Source organism: Belonocnema kinseyi, chromosome 2 (genome assembly GCF_010883055.1).
Source record: "Belonocnema kinseyi isolate 2016_QV_RU_SX_M_011 chromosome 2, B_treatae_v1, whole genome shotgun sequence".
In the NCBI taxonomy this organism is placed as follows: Eukaryota; Metazoa; Arthropoda; class Insecta; order Hymenoptera; family Cynipidae; genus Belonocnema; species Belonocnema kinseyi.
In genome coordinates this window covers 54,713,446-54,734,231 of record NC_046658.1, presented here as the reverse complement: position 1 = coordinate 54,734,231, position 20,786 = coordinate 54,713,446, and the positions used below count along the sequence as shown (strand labels likewise).

At 32.7% G+C, this 20,786-nt stretch overlaps 1 protein-coding gene across 1 annotated transcript in view; it reads right to left on the bottom strand.

The window, feature by feature from the left end:
* Window positions 1-20,786, bottom strand: part of LOC117168351 (adenylate cyclase type 3) — an 85,483-nt gene that overhangs the window by 7,887 nt on the left and 56,810 nt on the right. Inside the window, exons 4-8 of the mRNA XM_033353930.1 lie at window positions 17,743-18,023; window positions 16,901-17,229; window positions 6,738-7,064; window positions 3,797-4,102; window positions 213-548 (exon numbers count right to left, since the gene is read on the bottom strand). Of these exons, the coding sequence (XP_033209821.1) occupies window positions 213-548; window positions 3,797-4,102; window positions 6,738-7,064; window positions 16,901-17,229; window positions 17,743-18,023 (1,579 nt within the window). The remainder of the gene's footprint in view (window positions 1-212; window positions 549-3,796; window positions 4,103-6,737; window positions 7,065-16,900; window positions 17,230-17,742; window positions 18,024-20,786) is intronic.

The window sequence follows — 20,786 nt, the reverse complement described above, 5'->3', positions numbered from 1 at the left end:
GATTATGAGGCTGACGATGGGTGGGAACTAACTCATCAAAGCCCGCTACTTTTTTGTTTATTCACGCCTGAGTGCTCGCGTGAGTGAAAGCCTCAGACCCCGCGTAACTCCTGGTAAACTGCGGCGCGACGTCAATTTGTAGAAGGGCTATTGAAGGGTTTCACTGTATATATAAATTTTTTTTAGGTTTTTTATAAAGTTGATAATTTTACCTGTATGTGACCAACTTTTCCAGTGCTTTCCATTCTAGAAGCTACATTGACAGTATTTCCCCAAATGTCATAGTGAGGTTTTCTGGCTCCAATGACACCTGCTATTATGGGGCCGTGATTGATTCCCATTTTTAAAACAAAATGATTAAAGCTCTGTTCGTTGATACTTGAAAGGGCCTTTTTCAATTCTAAGGCAAAATCAACGAGTGTCGAAAGATGCCCCCATTTGGGTCCACCCTCATGATTCGTTGAATCAGTTATTCCAGACGCAGCCATGTAGGTCGAACCTATCGTCTTGATCTTGATAATATCTCGAAACTCCTCTCGATCGAGAATCTATAGAATAAATTTGTCATCTTAATTTATTATAGTATTTTAATATTTAGGATTAAAAACAGTTTAAGGAAATGGAGCTTTTATGGTTCTGCAGAATCAAGCATGCATAAATCTCTCTATGGGACATAATTTTTCTTAGAATTCGATAGAAATGAATCATTGTCTTAGATAAAAAAGTTTAATTTAATTTCATTAAGATTTTTTGAGAATTTTATAGAAGAGGATAATAATATAATTCCTTCTAAACCTTCTAAACCTTTGAAATACGTAAGAGCAAACGTGGCTTGAAAAATTCAAACCTCCAAAGTCTTTGGTCGCTCAAAAGTGTGCATTTTTGATGTAATAATGGCAAATGAAGCACGTAAAAGCCATAACTATGATGATAAAATAATGTTAGACATCAGCAAAAACAATTTTACCGTAATTTATTCAGATTACTCTACACCTAAAACTGAAAAATGCACTTTCTATATGGGTTTGAAAATAATAATGTGCCTTTTCATATACGTAAGATATTTTTGGCGTTGAGCAATTGAAAGTTACCTGCTAACAGTTCAAATGTTTGATAGTGATAGAAAACTATCCGTAAACCGTTAAGAACTACCTTCTAGACTTACATTTTCCTTTATTTACAGTGCCTAACATATTTTTTTGATGAGAAAAGTCTTATCAGGACTTCAGAAATATTATTTAAATATTTCGTATCCTTTTCAATAATTTGAAAACAATTTGAATTTCTTTTTTGGACATTTGAAAACCCTGAATAAAAGAAACGTGGTAAAATATCGTCTTTTTGCTAAAAGTACGTTACTGTCTTACTAGGATGTATGAATACGAGGCAATTCAATCAATCAATATTCGCCTCGAAGCAAGGAGTCTTCTTCATTCTTACATCAACTTTGAATAATGCTAATGATCAAATTTAACAGTAAAAAACGAGACGGTGATTATAAGTTCAGAGTCTCGAACTGTTTTTTCTCTCTCTTGTTTCTCGCTCGGTTTTGTCTCGCCTGAGTGAACACAGCACATCCCCTTGCAAATCTTCTCATCCATCCCCATCGCGCTGCGTCAATTTTCGAAAGAATTTTCTATATTGTAAATGACGATAACTTCCCTACACCTCAATAAAATGTATTAATATTATAGGTCAATCAAATCATTTGAACTCAAAGAATCTTTTATATTCTTAAAAAATGATTACCATTACAAAAGTTTCCTCTATGAGGAAGTAAATTAAATATAGTATAACTTTCTATTCTTTAGAGCGAATACTTATTTCCTTCTGACGGTAATACGCTAGTTTGCATGAGGTGATGTTACATACTTTTTAATAAGCCCCGAACTTATTTTGTAACATCCTAGTAAAACAAATACGCTTTTTTGCAAAAAAAGACGGTATTTTACCATTTTTTTGTTAAAGTTGGTTTAAAGACCCAAAAATGAAACTCAAATTCTTTTTAAACTATTAAAAAAGGCAATGAAATATTTAGACAATATTTCTTATGTCATCCTAGGACTTTGCTTCTAAGAAATGAGGTTACGAAGTGTGAAGTAACGCAAATATCGTAATAAGGAGTAGTTTTTAAAAGTTTAGGGGTAGTTCTTTGTAATAGCACACTGTTTAACTTTTAAATGGTCATTTTTAATCTTTATAAGCCAACCATATCTACGTCCCACAATAAAGTTTTCGATAGCCTATTAGGACATAAAAGAGACATTCAAACCACCCGCTTCCATATTATTCCTCCTCTTCTCCCTCCATGTTTCACCCTATATTCCCCTCTTCACACCGTAGCCTTTGTCTGCTCCCATCACTTCCCTTACTCATCCATTTCTCATTTCCCCTACTTCTCCTAGATTCGTTTCCCTATATGTCGACTACTTCCCCATCTCTCATTTCCCCAACTTATCTACCTTCATTTACCTTACTTTTCCTCCCTCTGTAAAAAAGTGCGACGCATGAACAAAAAAGCGTAACTATAAGTGTTTATTCCCCGGGGCTACGAAACACTAAAATTAACATTATAAATTTTAAAACCTCTATAGATTTATAGAATGTAGATTTCTTACTTTTATGGGTAGTATTCTGAACAAAATCAGGGAAAAATTATTTTCGATGTTGCCTACGATTATTTAATTGTCATACTAATTGGTTTTTCGTAAACAAGTCATTTGCCATTTTTACACTCAAAAAATAATAAACACTTTTAATCGTTTAAGAACATTGGACCGCGCGTGAAACTTTTTTGAATGTATAAAAAATTGTACCATTATTTTATACATCAAATGACCCTATTCTATAGTTTTCTCAATTTTCGGCACATTTTTCGGTATTACTAGACAGGAGATAGAGGAGAGTGCTTATCACTGTGCCCATCACTGTATCTTAAAATATTATTACTCGATGAATGGATGAAGCAATTCGCTTCAAACTACAGGCATAAATAAAATGTAGGTTAATTATTGAGGTTCAGGAAATTTTGCCGTATTTAAAGTTCCTAATGCAACCGATTTTTGTGTCAATAATGAACTTTTGTTCCGATAATATTTTTTGCTACTCTAAAAACTTAGTCGAAAATAAAATTTGGTAAAGGGGTTCGAGTTGTGACAAATCACTCGTATGTGAACAGGCATTGATAAGTATTTTTTTGAATAGAGAGCTGGAAAATGTCTCGAGATGTAACCAGTCACTCTTCTGTGACCAGATACCAGCCTAAAAAATGTAAATAACGCAAGAAATACCGTACTACAACATTAAAATATGGCAAATGTGACCTTTCACCAACAAGCGTATTTTTTAAAGGGCGATTTGGAAAAGGGGTTTGAGTTGTGACAGATGTGACGTTGTGACTCTTCTGTGACCAGTCAATGAAAAGTATTTTTTTTAATGGAGACCTGGAAAAGGTTTCGAGATGTGATCAACCACCCTTCTTTGACCAGATACCGGATAACAAAATTAAAATACGGCAAAAAATGACGGATCTGTATACACTGCGTAAAATGTATACAATTTTTTGAGAGAATGCTGACGAATTCATCTTTACTTTAATAAGTATTTGTATAGAAATAGGTAATTTGAAATAAATAACTGTAAATAATTTCCATACGCGCATAATTTAGCTAACACTTGATTGGAAACAGTGGGTAGAGCATGGCTTTTTTATAGATTTAGATTTGCATTTAGCAAGGGACACTCGAGATGAAAGGGCTATTTTATAATTAGATTACGTTCGATATAATCAACTCACAGCATCGAAGTCCGAAATGACCTCATTCAAGAACCTCAGGCACTCGAGACCTTGATTGTTGATACTCTCCTCACTATAAAAGTCAGCAAAGTTGGGCATACTGGCAAAGAGGACACCCACTTCCGCATAACTTTGACTGTACAAATCATCGTGATGTCTTGTCATAGACAAGAAGTAAGCAGCCACATGGGGTGGAAGAATGTTGTAAATAAGAGCACCATTTCTTCTTTTCATGTCAGCCGCTCTCTCCCTTTGGGCAACCACTTCACGTCCCCTCAGGAAAAGTATCCTCCTAGCCTTCTCAGTCTGAAACAAAGATATGGGCTACTGCTGATGTGATCGATATATCTGGATGAACATCTTTTCTACTGCTGGAGCTTCCACGCGATAGCAAAATCTGTCGATGTAGCGACTTTCCAATGGGATTACGCACGGAAATGACTCGTTATTTCCAAAGCCCAATGAGCACGTCCTACAGCCCCTTTCCTGTCAGAGAATTTCCATTTGATAATTAAATTAATCTAGACTCAATCTCTTCACGATCGGTTTTCCCCTATAACTTCCCCAATCATGGATTATTTAGCGGCTTTAGCTGTGTTTCTAGAACGTGATTCAGTTGAGGATTTCCCACAAAACCTGGGTTTAACGAATAGTGTTATATTTGTGTCGTGAAAACGCTTTAATATTTGTGCAACTCTAAATAGGGAATTAAAATGTTTTACTAGGCTAGCAACAAGGATTTTTATATACTATGTATTTTTATTACGAATATATCTATTCGTAAAAGTAGCTTTATATTTTTTTTGTCAAGAATCAATTGTTTAAACTGAAAATTCATCTTTTTTAATTAAAAATTTACCAGTTTGTTTTACATTTTTTGTGCTCTCTTGACTGAAACACTTTCTTTATAAAAAATGTAACTCTTATTGTAAATTGATATCTTTTAGTTAAATATTAAACTAGTTCGATGAAAGTTAAATACTCTAATTAAAATGTAATATTTTGGGTAAAGTTTTATTCGTATTTAATGGAAAATTCATCTCTTAAGTTCAACTTTTTGTGTGTGAAAAAAACCTTTTATGAAAATTTGTTTCTTTTGGGTTTTAAAATTAATTTTTTCAACCAAAAATGTAAGTATTTCAGTTGAAAATTTAACTATTTTGCTGAAATTTCGTGTTTTCATTGATTGAAAAGTAATTTTTTTTCTACTTTCTCCAGTTGCATAACCCATTATTTCAGTTGAAAATTCATTCGTTTAACTGACTGGTATATAATTAATCTTATTGGATGGAAATGTCACTATTGGAGTTAACGATTTATCATTTTAGTTGAAAATTAATATTTTTGTTTTAAAATTGATCTATCTTAGTTAAGGGCATGTGACACAGCTAAATACCTATATTACCAACCTCACTTTTTCAGTTCACTGAATGTTTTTTTGAACCTAAGAACTTTTTTTGTGAATAAAATATCGAGCTGAAACTTTGGAAAATGCATTAGAGTACAATAAAGTACGTTTGGGTACTGCATTTTTTTAACGTTCGAACTTTTTTTATACATAAAATATCGGTCTCAAAATTTGAAAAATGCAAGAGACGAAAGAAAACTACGTTTAAGTACAAAGCTTAATAATAAAAGATGTAAAAAAGAATTTCAACTATCAATTCCATCGACATCAGCCGGTAACGTTATACATGAAAATACGAACCCTCTAGAGCCTCGTCTAGTGGCCGCCAGGGTTCGAATTTTTGTGCACAACGTTGCCGGCTGATGCCGATGGAATTGATAGTTGAAATATATATTTTTTACATCTTTTATTATTAAGATTTATACTTAGACGTAGTTTTCTTTTGGCTCTTGCATTTCTCAAAGTTTGAGACCGATATTTTATGTATAAAAAAAGTTCGAACGTTCAAAAAATGTCGAGGTTCAAAAAAAAGATAAAATAAATTTCAGTGAAGTTCCTACCAAAATGCAATACCTAAACGTACTTTATTGTACTCTAATACATTTTTCGAAGTTTCAGCTCGATATTTTCTTTACAAAAAAAGTTCTTAGGTTCAAAAAAATATTCAATGAGCTGATGGAGTGAGGTCGGTAATATAGGTATTTAGCTGTGTCACATGCCCTTAAACATAATTTTATTTTAAAATTTATTACTTTAGTTGAAAATCTAATTAGCTTGTTAAAAATACAATATTTTAACTTAAAGTAGTAGGAATTTAAATAGTTTAAATATAATTTTATATAGTATTTACATAAATTTTACTTAAAAGAATATATTTCCCCACTTTCGTGAAAAATCTCCTTATTTTGCCTATTTTTAAAGGAATTTTGTTCACAGGAAAGTATCTTGCATTGATAACATTAATATGTTAAATACATACTGAATGTTAAGCATATGGAAATTATTAAGAATTTAAATTATGATTCAAATTCGTAGACTTTAAAAACAGTCTTAGGGAATGATTACTTATGTTTTTAGTATTATGAAATTATTCGATAGTGATAATATATTTAAGAATATATTGTAATATAATTTATCATAGCTTTCTAAATTAAACATATTAATTTAATCTCCAGAAACTTTTGCCATTAAGAAATAAATTATCATTTAATAAAGTTACACATTTAGATACTTACAAGGTCTGAAGAAAAATCATTATTTATAATAAATTTGCGACATTGTATACATATTTCTAGTCGATTATTTAAAAAAAATTATAAATACTTGAATGGCTCGCTACCATGAAGAGTTACATCTAGAAAAATTTTGATATTCTGGAAAAATCCTGGAATTCCAGAATATTTCTTTCCACGATTTGGCTTAACACTATATGCAAGATTTTAAGAGTTTCATTTGCAGAACTTTGTACGACAGTATATTGTAATGGAAATTAATTTTAATTAGCACATTAGTAATGAATAATTAGCAACTTACGTATCTTGTGACCACTACCAGTGCAAGTGCAATGGTTAGTAAGATGGCAGAAAGTGAATATTTGAGAGAAACGGCCATTGATCCTGGTGGTTTTGAATCTTCTCTGTCTAAATTAGGTCCTAGGATTATATTTAATCCACATTGAGCGCCGGCCAGCATGAACATCAACATGGATTTTCCAAGGTAACTTATGTACACAGGCATAGATATTACAATTAGCGCAAGAACGCCAATATAAGAATAATAGGAGGGATATGGACATTTCATCGGCACCTTTGTCGATCCATCTGGCGTTTGTTCGACCTCCTCGATGGTAGCGCAATTGGCCTGAAAGACATTAATTGGAAAGGTTAAGTAGTTTCAAACTTCTGAGCAAACACAAATTAAAGAAAACATCAAGAGGTTGCACTCAAATTAATTGCCCTCACCGAATAAATTAGTCTCAAGTTTCTTTTGAAATTAAAAATTTAAAAAGAAATAATTCAGGATGATATGATTAAAGGAGAGATGAATAAGAATTCTTTAATAATAGACTTAATAATAGACTTAATAATGCCAAAACATTTTTTCTGCATTTATTTTAATTAATTCATTTTTTTTATTTTTATGTATTGAAATGTTTATTTATTCACTTCTCTGGTAATGTTTTGTCAAATTGAAGCATTGAAAGTTTATCGACGGTGCTACAGGAAATGATTTCCAGGTGTCTGCCTCTGAATAGATTGGTTCTCAGATATTTTGTAGAGGTACAAAGAATAGGAAATACGGTTTTATTGTCCTTTTTGGGTAGAATGACCTTGCAAAGTATTTTTATGAAAACACGAAAATTCCTAATTGATATAACATTCTTCAATAATTGTATTGATAAAACCTTCTCATACATTTAATTTACGTCATAAGGTGTAGAATGAAGGAGTCTTTTACCACTCGCCATCCTTATTATATGAGAAAAACTACCCCTAATTATTACAACATACTTATATGGAATGATAAAAATATGCAACATAAATTAATAAAAATTAATTTAAAAAAATAAAAATCCAAGTGAAAACTATTTTGTGTGCAATAGAAGAGTAATTTGATACCCTACCAAAAGAACTGAGGGGAGACTACCCCTAATTAGTCAATTACGTCTATCTTGTAATAGAAAATTGAAAATTCACATAATAGAAAATAGTAATTTATAAAAACTTGACCATGAATTACAACAAAAATTTCAACCTAACCTAAAGTAAAAACCATCCCTAAGAGGTACAGTCGTTTCTGTTTTATAATAAAGAATTAAAAAGATGTGTCAGCATTAAAATATTTTTTATATGATAATAATAATCGAATAGTAAGTCGATAATCTACCAATAAAATTACGGGTTACCAACCCTCATTAGTCAGTTAAGTCTCTCTTGTAATATACAATTTTTAAATCACGTAATATCTGAAAAAATGCACAAAAAATTCATTTAACTCTAATTTATAAGGACTTAACCCTGATTAGATTATTTTTTTAATTTTGATGATAAGCTAGGGTCAAGTCTTCATGAATTGGATTTTGCATGAATTTTGTCTGCATTTTTTCAAACATTACGCTATTAAAAGTTTTCTTATTATAAGATAGACGTAAATGACTAATTACAGATAGTTCACCACTTGTAGCTGTTGATAGATAATAATCAAATACCTTTCTAATTTTATATTACAAAACAGATACGACTCGTACTATAGGAATTTTTTTCCTTTTAGAGAGGGTGTAATTTTGGTAGTAATTTAAGGATAAGATTTGAAAAAATAGTTTTTGCAGGAATTTTCTCAGCAGTTTTTCAAACATAATGCGACTACTAAATTTGATAGTGTAGGATACGTGACTATTGATTGGAGGTAATTTATCTCTTCATTATCACGGAAGGTTTTCAATTACATATAAGTAACATAGGTTTACTTACTTTTTAACGTAAGTAATACATATAAACATGCATATAAATTTTTTTGGAATTGAATTAATTTTATTTACAGGTTTTACCTTCTTTATATGCATATTTTGAACATTAAGGATAGTTTTGCGAGTGGCAAAAGCATAATGCTTAAATTTCTTATGATTTTACTTACTTATAATTACTATATAATATAAAATATTAAGAAACAATTTTTTTTACCGATTTTAAATGATTAATAAGAAATATTTTTTAAAAAATTACAAAAAATTATATCAATTTAAAACTGCCTTTTATGGAGATTTTTTGTACCTCAGAAAATAGATCTTGTTATTAAGATGATTAAAACGTTTTTGGTGATAAATTTTTATTTATTCTGTATCATATTTTTGGAATCGTTCAAGTAAGCAAAGATAAAAAGTATCGTTTCATTTTTTAAATACTTATAATTTAATTCTTCGTTTAACACGTTTTAAATTATTGTGTAGGAAGTTTTATTCTACATTTAAAACTGAGTCAAAAAATATTTTTAAAAAATAAGATACATTGAAAACTGTATGTTTTATGAAAGTTTATGTGTAGCAGAAAATGTTGTTTTCTTACTAAGGTTATTAAAGCGCCTTTGCACTCGACTTTTCACTATTGCTTATTGCTTTAGGGTAATTTTTAAACATTATAAATATTTAGCCAAAACATCATTGAGTCTTTTTTTTTCAATAAGTTGCATTCAGTTATTTGTTTCAAATGTCTAAAATTATTGGTTTGAACGTGTTATTTCATATTAAAAACTGAGTAAGAAATTTTTATAAAATATTTGTTTTTATATAGCAGAAATTGTATTTTATTTATTAAAATGTCTTCGCACTCGACTTTACTTTATTATTTACTACCCTTGAATATTTTCTAAACGTTTTAAAAATGTACATTTATTCATAAATAAAAAATTTCAGAATGGGGAGTTACTATAGTAAAAAAGTATTTTGCAAAACTTTCATTTTATTTCCTGTTTGACGTAATGCTTATAACCTAAACTGAAAAAAATATAAAAAATATAATTTTTAAAAAATTAATTTTATTATTTAAGCCTCTCCAAAATTTTGAATTTGCCTTTGAACTACTCACTAATTATTAGAAAGATGCTCTCTGTACAGAAATATTGAGCTTAACAACTTTTATGTTGAAGATGGCGGAGGCTCACCGTGCTATATATTTCTGTACAAGCTTTAGAGATCAAAGAGGTTAATTTACACCATAATCATAAGTGCTCGAAGGTATATATATATTTTTTTCATGTTTTAATTTGGAAATTAAGTTTCGAGCAGAGAGTACCTTCGATAAATTTAAAAGTCACTATACTAATGTATTTTGAGACGCTGATTATGAATATAATAGTGAAAATACCCGCTAGGGGCTTGAAAACATTATTGCTGTAACTAGTCACAGGGGTGGCATTGAGCCCTCCACAAAACGTTGGAAAGGGGTAGGGGTTTGCAAACATTATTTCTGCGGCCAGCCAGAAAGACGCCTTCACGCCCCCCCCCCCCCTCAAACGTTAAAGAGGGGTAGGGATTTGGCCAAAATTATTTCTGTGATCAGTCACAGAGGTGCCTTCACGCCCCAACGAGTCCTTGAAAAAGAGTCTCGGTTTGTCCAACATTATTTAAGTGATCAGTCACAAGCGGTACGATTCAGCCCTCTACGAAGCATTGGAAAAGGGTAGGGGTTTGGCCAATAGTCCAAGGTCTGGGTCCGATCCCGTATGCAATAAAATTCTACCGACTGAAAACACTTTATTCTTATGCATTTTGAGCCCCTGAATCCGAATCCACAACTAGATTTTTTGAAAATGCATACATCATTGTTTAAAATGCAATTGTTCAAACAAAGTATAAATAATTAGTTTTTCGATGTGAATAATTTTTTTTAGAAAATATGACCCATTTTTAGAAGGAAAGGTCTCTCGTGATTTTTTCCTCAAATGCCTATTTCAAAAGTTATACATTTTTAAGGGTCAAAAAAATGACGTTTTTCGCTAACTTTGATCATTAATAACTTTTTACCTATTCAATACTTTTCGAAACTGTAAAAACTTACTTATTCCTTAAACCTTATTCTACACGTTGATATGATTGGATATTAGCGTAGGTCTCGGGAAGACACAGATTTTGCAATTGACAATAAGGTATTTTCTATGCTTCACATCGTATGCGCATCGGTTAAGCGCATCGCTTACACACATCGGTCATCGATAGATTCATTTGTATCGAAATTTTTAAGTGACTTTTATTAAACTGATGAAATTTATGATTATAGAAAATTAATTAATAATGATAATATTTATTTAAATAACCGAATGGAGCCTCTACAAATTACCCGTGAATACCCTATTCGGTCTCCGTTCGGTTTATTTTTTAAAAACTCGAAAAACAGCAAAATCAACTTTTAAATTATTGAAGTTCGGATTCTACGTTAAAATTACCCACAGAAGATCACGAAATAAACGCAATATTTTTTTGCGACGGTAAAAAGTTTTAACAAAATTAAGACGTATAACGCCTGTTGAATGCTACTTACAGACGATGCGTTTTAAGTGCAGCAGTCAACAGGCGTTATACGTCTTTTATTTTTTTTTAAAACTTTTTACCGTTGCAAAAAAAACTATTGCGATTATTCCGTGACCTTCTATTAGGAATTTCAACGTAGAATCCGAACTTCAACAATTTAAAAGTTTATTTTGCTGTTTTTTCGAGTTTTTTCAAAAGGAACCGAACGGGGACCCAACAGGGTCTTTACGGGTACTTTGCAGGGGCTCCATTCGGTTATTTAAATAAATATTATCATTATTAATTAATGATCCATAATCATTAATTTAATTTTTGTTATGAAAGTCACTCCAAAATTTCGATACAAATGAATCTATCGATGACCGATGTGCGTAAGCGATGTGCGTAACCGATGCGCATACGATATGGAGCATAGAATATTCCTTATTGTCAATTGCAAAATCTGTGTCTTCCCGAGACCTGCGCTAATATCCAAATATATCAACGTGTAGAGTAAGGTTTAAGGAATAAGTAAGTTTTTTCAGTTTAGAAAAATATTGAATAAGTAAAACGTTATTAACTCTCAAAGTTAGCAAAAAACGTCATTTTTTACCTTTAAAAATATATTCAGATCGAAAAACTCATTATTAATAATTTGTTCAAACAATCGCATTTAAACAATGATGTACGCATTTTTCGAAAAATTTAGTCGTGGATTCGGATTCACGGGCTCTAAATGAATAAGAATAAGGTGTTTTCAGTCGGTAGAATTTCATTGCATACGAGATCGGACCCAGACCCCGGACTACAACATTATTTCTGTAGCGAGTCCCAGTGATACTTTCTCCCCCCCCCCCCCGCCCCCCGCATGACGTTCGAAATGTATAGGGGTTTAACCAAAATTATTTCTGTAACCAGTCACAGTGATGTCTTCCCAATGCCCACGCGATGTTGGAAAGAGTTAGTTGTTTGACCAACTTTATTTCTGTGATCAGTCACAGGGGTGCCTTCACGCCTCCCACGAAACCATAGAAAAGGGTCGAAGTTTGACCAACACTATTTCAGCGATCAGCCGTAAGGGTGCCACCCAGCCCTCTAGGAAAAGTTGGAAAGGGTACGGAAAATTGCGTAACAATATCCCTTACGCTCCGGGAGGGCTAATCGTACGGAAAATTCCGTAACATTAGCAATGCTAAGGAAATGTAAAAAGTGTTATTTCTAGCGCCAATTCCATTAGATTTGAACATGCATCCGTTTAATTGAGTGGTTCATCTAGAAAGGTATTTTCCTTTTTGCTTCTTCTGTCATATTAAGGAGATTGGAATTGGCGCCGTTTGACTTTCACCGCTTCACTTATATCCAGGGAAAGCTGCCTCGCCTGGGGCCATTTTTCTTTTACGAATTTGGTTAACATCTTATGGATCGAATTGAAACACGCTAATATATCAACCCCATATAGTGTTTACTTGACAATGTTTGAGAATTAGAAAAATGTTTATCAGTATTATTACACATAAAACTAGTATTTTAAAAAGATTGATATTTGGCCCAAGGCGAGAACCTCATTGTAATACAAGGTAATTTTTGGACGATTTGTACTTTTCCATTTCAGCAATTGGTCCAGGACAGCAAAACTTGGCACTATACGAGGTGTGTTCAAAAAGTAAGGTGACTTCAATTTTCGCGGACTACGTACATTCAAGTTTTAAATTTTTTGTTTTGTTGTGTTGGTACACTCGTCACGATCATATGTTCACAGTTTTGACTATATAGCTCGTGCTGTTTTTCTGGCAGAGGCGTAAAAGGTTAGAAGGGTTTGGTGCGCTCGGCGATTTTCTTCTTTCGAAAAAAATGGAGCAACGGGTTTGCATTAAATTTTGGGTGAAAAATGGAATCCAGTGCTCCAAAACTGTTGAAATGTTAACAGTTGCATTCGGTGAGTCTATCTGAGTATGAAAAATGTATATAAGTGGTACAAGCTGTTCCAAGAAGGCCGAGAGGATGTCGAAGACGAACCTCGCCCTGGACGTCCCAGCACGTCGACAACAGATGAAAATATTTAAGCAGTGGAAGAAATGGTGTTGAAAAATCGCCGAATTACCATCAGAGAAGTTGCTGAAGATGTTGGCATATCGGTTGGCTCATGCCATGCTATTTTTTCGGACATTTTGGGCATGAGACGCGTGTCAACGAAATTTGTTGGAAAACTGCTTAATTTTGATCAAAAGATCCGACCAAAAACAGCACCACAGTCATGCATCAGCCTCCATATTCACCGGATTTGATCCCCAGTGACTTTTTTCTTTTCCCAAAACTGAAGAGACCCATGAAAGGACATCGATTTTCAACGATTGAGGAGATAAAAACTCCATCGCTGAAAGAACTCAAGGCTATACTACAAAATGATTATCAGCAGTGCTTCCATGATTGGAAAAAGAGTTGGCACAAGTGTATTATGTCTGAGGGGGATTACTTTGAAGGGAACAACATAAATATTGAGGAATAAATGAATATTTTTTGAGAAAACCATAAAGTCATCTTATTGTTTGAACACACCTCGTATAGCACTACTGCCCGTTCATAGGTGGCCTAAGGCGAGGCATTTGAAATTATTGAAAGAAATTTATATTATAAACGACTAGTTCTTTTTTTATTTTTTGTAAAAATGTACTCGAATAACCCTTGAGCTTATACTAATTTTCGATCGGAAAAAAATTGATGTTTAACCTTTTTAATATAATCAAAACGCTGAGTAAAAAATAACTTTACTCGTATGAAAAAGTAACATTGTAAGAAAAGTGGCGTTAAAATTTGTTTTCTTGAAGAAATTTAGATTCAACAGACCTTTATTGTAAATAAAATTATATGCATCAGACGAAAAAATTATTTTTATCTCTCTTAAAAAAATCGAAGTGGCCAAATGCAGGACCTGGATTAAGGAGGAGCACCTTCCCCTAAATATGAAAATTCTTAACACATGTTTTCAATGGAAAACTCGCGAGTGTTTAATTAAAAGCAATGGTTAAATGGTTTTTTAATTACATCGTTTTATAAAAGGTCACCATGGTATTTAATAAATATACATTTTAATTAATAAAATTCACAAAAAAAACAATTCAACCAAATTAAAAGAAATTTTAGTTATTTTTCTCGAAAATGGCCAAAAAGGGCATCTTACTGATCTGTAAAGTTGCGGTTTCATTACAAAAAAAATCACATTTTGAAACCTTTCCTTGTTAAAGGGGAGATGTTGTCCTCGGCCTTAATTTGTGTCACACTTTTTAAATCTATAATTCAATTAAGCGTAATCTCTTACCATTTCATAATAATTTAAATTTTGTTTAAGTATCATTAATACAAACTATTTCAGAAAGTATAAAACTGTTGTCTAGCATTTTATATTTATGCAATATCAATGCCCTTGTGTGGGAGGCATAGGGGAAAGACCGGAGGTGATTATGTTGAGAGTTTATAGGGGGTTCGAAAAATTCTTGAGATGGCGCTCTTGTGGGAGGGTATTACAGTAAATAGTATGCGAAGAAGGAGTAAGGAATATAGTAAAAGGGAAAATTTTATCCAGTGGGTAAACTAAGATCTCCTCATGTATATTTTTATGAACAATAAAGTATATTTTTAAATGAAAATGAATGCTGACCAGTGAAAAGTAAATGAACAGTTAATGAGATGGCAGCGTATCCACGAGGCAGCGTTTCCCAAACTTTTTTCGTACTTTTCAGGGAGAGGCATGGACGTCACCCTACAATTTTTCACAATACAGGAACCCAATGGGGATACTTTTCTGCCGGTCATGCGAGCAGTTGCACGCTTCACGCGACCCTTCAATTATTAGAGAATTAGAGCCAATTGAGAAAAATGAAAATGTGATAAAATGTTACTAAATTAAATATTAATTAGCTGAATCAATTTCCTGGTGCAATTTTAAGAAAATAAACAAGAAGTTGATGAAAATCGGTTCAAATCTTCAATACCAGTTGAGAGTTCTTGTAATTTTGCATGCTCATAAAGATTTACTTAATTACTGGAAATATTAACCGATTTTCGTCAACTTTTTTTTCATTTTCTTAAAATTATATCAGGAAAAGGAGTCTGCTAATTAGAATTGAATTAAGCTATGTGCTTATGATTTGAATGATTGAAACAGCCTTACATATCATGACAATGAAAGGGTCACCATAGCGGGGGTGGGGCTGCTGAGTTGCCGGGCGCGGGCTGGCATCCCCCTTCGACGACTGCCAGGCCCGGCGTGGCTGCCTCCGACCGCGGTCGGGCTCGTGACCGTCGGTCGTTGTTCGGGAATGATGAGTTTGAGAATGGAAGATGAAGGATGGAAGAAGGAAGAAGGAGGATGGAGAGGTGTATGGTTAAGTCATAGAAGAGTGGGTTTATCGTTAGGCCAGTCTCCCCCCTGGTGGTATATAGGAATTTAGAGTAGATGCGAAGGAGTTGATTGTGACAGATTATGTAGAGGTGAGAGAGGGAAAGATGTGAAGTTAAGAAGAAAGAGGAAGAAAGGTTCATTAAGTAATGGAATATTGTGGTAAGGGAATATGGGTATCGTGAATTTAAGATAAGGTGGTCAGAGAGCAATGGGTTAAGGTAGAAGGGTCATGAGGCTTACACATAGAAAGGTGGGCTAATCACCCCATTAACTCCCATTCCCCTAATGATATATGAAAAGTAAGAGTAAATGGGGAAAGTGCGCTTGTTATAGATTGTGTATTTGTCAGAGGGGGGTTAGAGGTGGAAGGTAGAGAACAGGGGACAAACGATCTGAGGATCAGGTGATGGTAAAAGCGTAAAAAATAAAGGATTTCATAAAAATAAGATCCGGATTTCAGTGGTTACTGAGGAAATCAGTGGGTTTAAAATAAGGTGGGCGGAGAGGCAGGGAAGGGACTTGTATTTATGGAGAAATGGACGTATATGGGATAGGAGAAAATATGAAGCTTGTTATGGCTTAGGGAAGTGGTATATAGGGGATGGGGTAAGAAGGAAATAGAAGGGGTTACGCGAAGGAGGATCGATTGACCCGCGAAGATATTGACGAAGTGGGGATGGGAGTGAGAGACATTCGTTGAAGAAGGTATACAATGAATTTGTCGAATAATTTATTTTAAGATTTAAGGTAAATCTACTTTCAGGTTCCCACATGATAAAAATTTCAATCTCAGAGGATTATTAAAATAGCTGAATGTACCTTTTATGGAATATAATTTCAAAAGCTCGCCCTACTACTTAAATAAGCGTAATCTGATTATGGTTGGACGCATCGATAAGAAGATTCTTCTTTACAATGGCAAAAATCTGATTTCGCGATTCGCAAAAGTACTTCATAAGTACAGACTTATAGAAGAGCTTCTCATCAAGCACATATTGCTTCCGTGTAGTTCAAGAGTCCTTGAGCAGAACCCCTTCATGAGCCTAGTGAGAAACCCCAAGGTAACTTATTTCCATCCTATTTATAGGTGCAGCATAAAATTAAAATACGCAAAGGGAGTATTATTAACGCCTACACGGCTTACCCCCTATTGCAGATTATCTTCTGTTTCTTGTACACAAGCTCTTAGTGTCAAATATAATGCAGCTTTATCTTTTCATTCATTTTCAGTTTTTTAAGACCTAATGTTTAAACTTAAGTTTGAGACTTTTAAAAATTAACCATTTGGGTACTCACCATATCGAGGAGCACAAAGACGCTGAGTGAAAAAATCATAAGGAGAGCTAAAATTCTTCGTAGCCACCTTGCTCGCACGGCGCTACCAAGGCAGGTTGCACCTGCCAAAACTATTCCAAAGAGCGTGACTACCCCCGCACCTCCATAGGTGAATCGACTGGAGTACTGGAATTTCCATACTGGGGCTGCGCAGACTAATACCAAGGGTCCACCGAGAAGCGAAAGTGGTGAAAATGCCTCTTCTGCACTGTGAAATCCTTTTTCTAAATCAGGATCCTTAAAATGCAGCGTCAGCCACGAGGCATGACCTTTCAGCTCCGTTTCACCAACTAATAAGTAAAAATAATTGCCATTTATAACTTAAATGAACTATTTTTAAATTCTTAAGAAACTTGCCAATTCATAAAAATTTTAATTTTGTGTAACAAAAATTCATTTGAAGAAAACATCGTTTTTTTAAAAGGGCCATCCATATGACACGTGGAATTTGGTTAACATATTGGGGGAAGGAGCCTTTTATCTTGTATCATTAAACTTTTTTTACAAGAAAACTCGAATTTTCAGCCAATTAGATGCTCCTTTCAGTTTCCTAGCTTTTGAATATCAAGAATATCCTCATTTTCCTAAAACATGAAATAATTCCACGTGGATAGAGAAATGTAGTGAGGGGGCAGGGAGGGGGAGGGTAAATCCAAATTTGTCCACAAGTGTAGCGGGGGGTTCAAAAATTATAAAAACTTGTCCAAGTGGTATATGGATAACCCCGATAGGAATTTAAGTCGAGTTTCTGAAATAATGAGTGTTTTTGCGTAGCTTTTAAATTATTATTCAGAGGGCCCTACTTCTGCTATCAAGTTCTTTGCGAAGTCGCAGCCTAAAATCCTCCGAATCCTCTTTATTTCTGCCATCACTGCTGGACACGACATTGTGAGAATATTCTGCATCGACAAGCGAAGCAAGACTTTTGGTCAGAGCAGGCTTGAAAGGTTTGAGGGCCCTGACAATGAAGTACGTGACAAGGCCAGCTTTTTGAAGTATCTCCTCGCGTTTCTCACCATAAGCTGGCTCTACCTCAAATTCGTCGCTTAGGAAGCTCAGAGTCGCATTTGAAATATGAACTCTCCTACAAAGAAACAAAAAAGAAACTCTTATAAAAAATGTCATAATTAGGGGAGGAAAATTACAAAAAACGCGAACAATTGAAAAAACCGCTGCAAAGATGTTTGGACCCATTCACTATATGGTGCATCTTTAATTCTGATCATTTTATGAATACTGTACCGCCTTATACAGGATTGTTATGTATTTATTGTTTGGAAACCTTTGAATTCTACACATTTTTTTCTAGATTTTTTAACCTGTTATTTTGTCAAATTTAATATTTTAATTAATGTTTTTTTATATTGCAGATGATTGCCGGTGATTATCGATGATTTTCGCCGGTTGACAAATCTAAATGTATATATCATAATTTTATTTGGTTAAATAGGCTTGTAGGATATATTATTTAATTTTCCATATTATGAAGAAAAATCGTAGTACTTACGATCTTATCTACATTTTCAAAATTACAAAAGCCTCTCTTTTATATTGTCAAAATGAACAAATTCGCTACTCGTTTCCTGTTGCTACTTTATTATTGTTATTATTATTATTATTATATATATATATATATATATGTGTGTGTGTGTGTGTGTGTGTGTGTGTGTGTGTATATGTACATGCATGTATATTTCTTGAAGATGAAAAATTTTGTATTCAAATACCTATAAATATTCTATTAAATTATATGCACGTGCTGTAAAATATCAGTTTCCAGAGCCTGACATTATCGTCATTACTGTGATAAAAATTATATTCTATAGGACTACAATTTTTAACAAGGACAATTGTTTATAAACCTAAGTTTCAAACTGATGAAATTGAATTATATCAAGATATATAACTCTTTTCTAGAGGACCTCTTATGTTTCTCTTTCAAAATTCGCAGCAAATAACACTAGGTCTATTTTTTTCAATTTGATAATAGAAAAATTTATAATGACGCAAAATTTTAAATTGAAAAATTTTAGACTATTTTAATCGAAAACCTAACAAAAATACATAAAAATTGTCAGCATCCGAAATTGAATAGTTTTAAGCTATCTGGTCGTAAAATTTTTTGTAATAAATTGATTAATTTCTAGCTTGTTCAATGTATATCAAAGTTTCAGTGAGAAATTTTGCAGACAGAAAATCCTACAAATTTAAGATTTTTAAATCTTGAGGCTCCCAAAAATTGAGAAGTTAAAAGGATAGATTCAGAAAGATTACAAATTATAACAAATAGTTGAAAGGATTTCCTTCGCAATAAAAAGAATAAATAAACGTAAAACCTAATAAAAACATTGAGGGTTCTTAAGGGATTAAAAAATATTATTTCAAAGGATTGAAACGTCTTATGAAAATTTGAAAGGATTATAATATCATTAGGGCTTGCAAGATTTTCTACAGATTAACACAGCAAATAAGTTATAAAACTCAACTTAAGTAATTAACTAATAAGGTAATAAACTATTTTTCTCCTAAATCACTTGAAACTACTTTTAAATTTAAATTTGTTTACAAATACTAAATTGATTTGTGATTGTTATCCTGAATACATATTTTCTTGTTATTCCAATTACATATTTTTAATTGTCTACTTTAATAAGAAAAGAAAACTTCATTTCCTAGGAGTAGATGATTCGCAGTTTGAGTTCACGTCAGGTATTCAACTTTTGAAAATTTCTCAAAGTTTTAAAAGATTTTACAAGATATCTCTGGATCTTGAAATTTTTAAAAGTTTACAAGCTGTTTCAAATAATTTTTTAATACTGAAAAGAATGTCAAAAAACTTCAAACACCAACAGAATTCCCATAGGAGTTTTAACCGATTTGAGAATATTTTAAGGATTTTTTTTCATGGCCTATGAAAGAATTTTAAGAGAAACCATAGGATTTTTAACGATTTCAACTAATTTTAAAAGACTTCAAGGAATTCAGAGAGATTTTAGCGATGTTGTGAAACTTTTAAATATGTTTTAAAATTTCTCACAAAATATTACAAAACTTTGCAAGATTTTAATAGGGCTTAGGGCTTCAATGGTGTTTTGAAAAAGAGATTTCAAATCGTTTAAGATGATTAAAAAGTTTTTAAAAACATTTGAAATTATTTTAAGGGACTTTATGAGGTTTTAAATAGATTTATAGAATCTCATGAGCTTTCAGAAAATACGTCCGTTTCGACTGGTTTATCTTTCCTTAGTAACTAATTTGATGTTAATTTTGTTTGTCTGCATGGTCTAAAATAAATATTTTTTTAATATTGATTTTTATCTCTAAATTGCGGGAAAAATTCTCTCAAGCTCCGCTGGGATCCGAATATAGGTCTTTTAGATAGCCGGTCTGATGCTCTTAACCACTAAGCTACGGAGATACCCCTACTAGTTGAATTACGACGCAATTCCATATACCTGTAAGATTAATATTTTGAAGAAGGAAATTCTGTATTATTGATGCTATGCTTGTTGACTAGATAAATATATAAAATAATTTGATGTTAGTTTTATTTATCTACTGGTCTTAAATCATTATCTTTTAATATTGATTTTTATTTCTTAATGGTAAAAAAATTGCTCTCAAGCTCCGCTGGGATCCAAACCCCGATTTTTTCCACAAATCATACAGTTTTTTCCATCCAAATCATACAGTTTTTGTCAAAACTGTATGATTAATAGAAACTTCAATTTTACATGTTTCAGGGGTATAATTGTGGGTCCGGATGCAATAAGGGCACATAAAATTTTTTCGTGCGAAAACGAAGTCCCCTGGAGGCTTTAGAAAAAATTTTCGAATTTTAATTTTC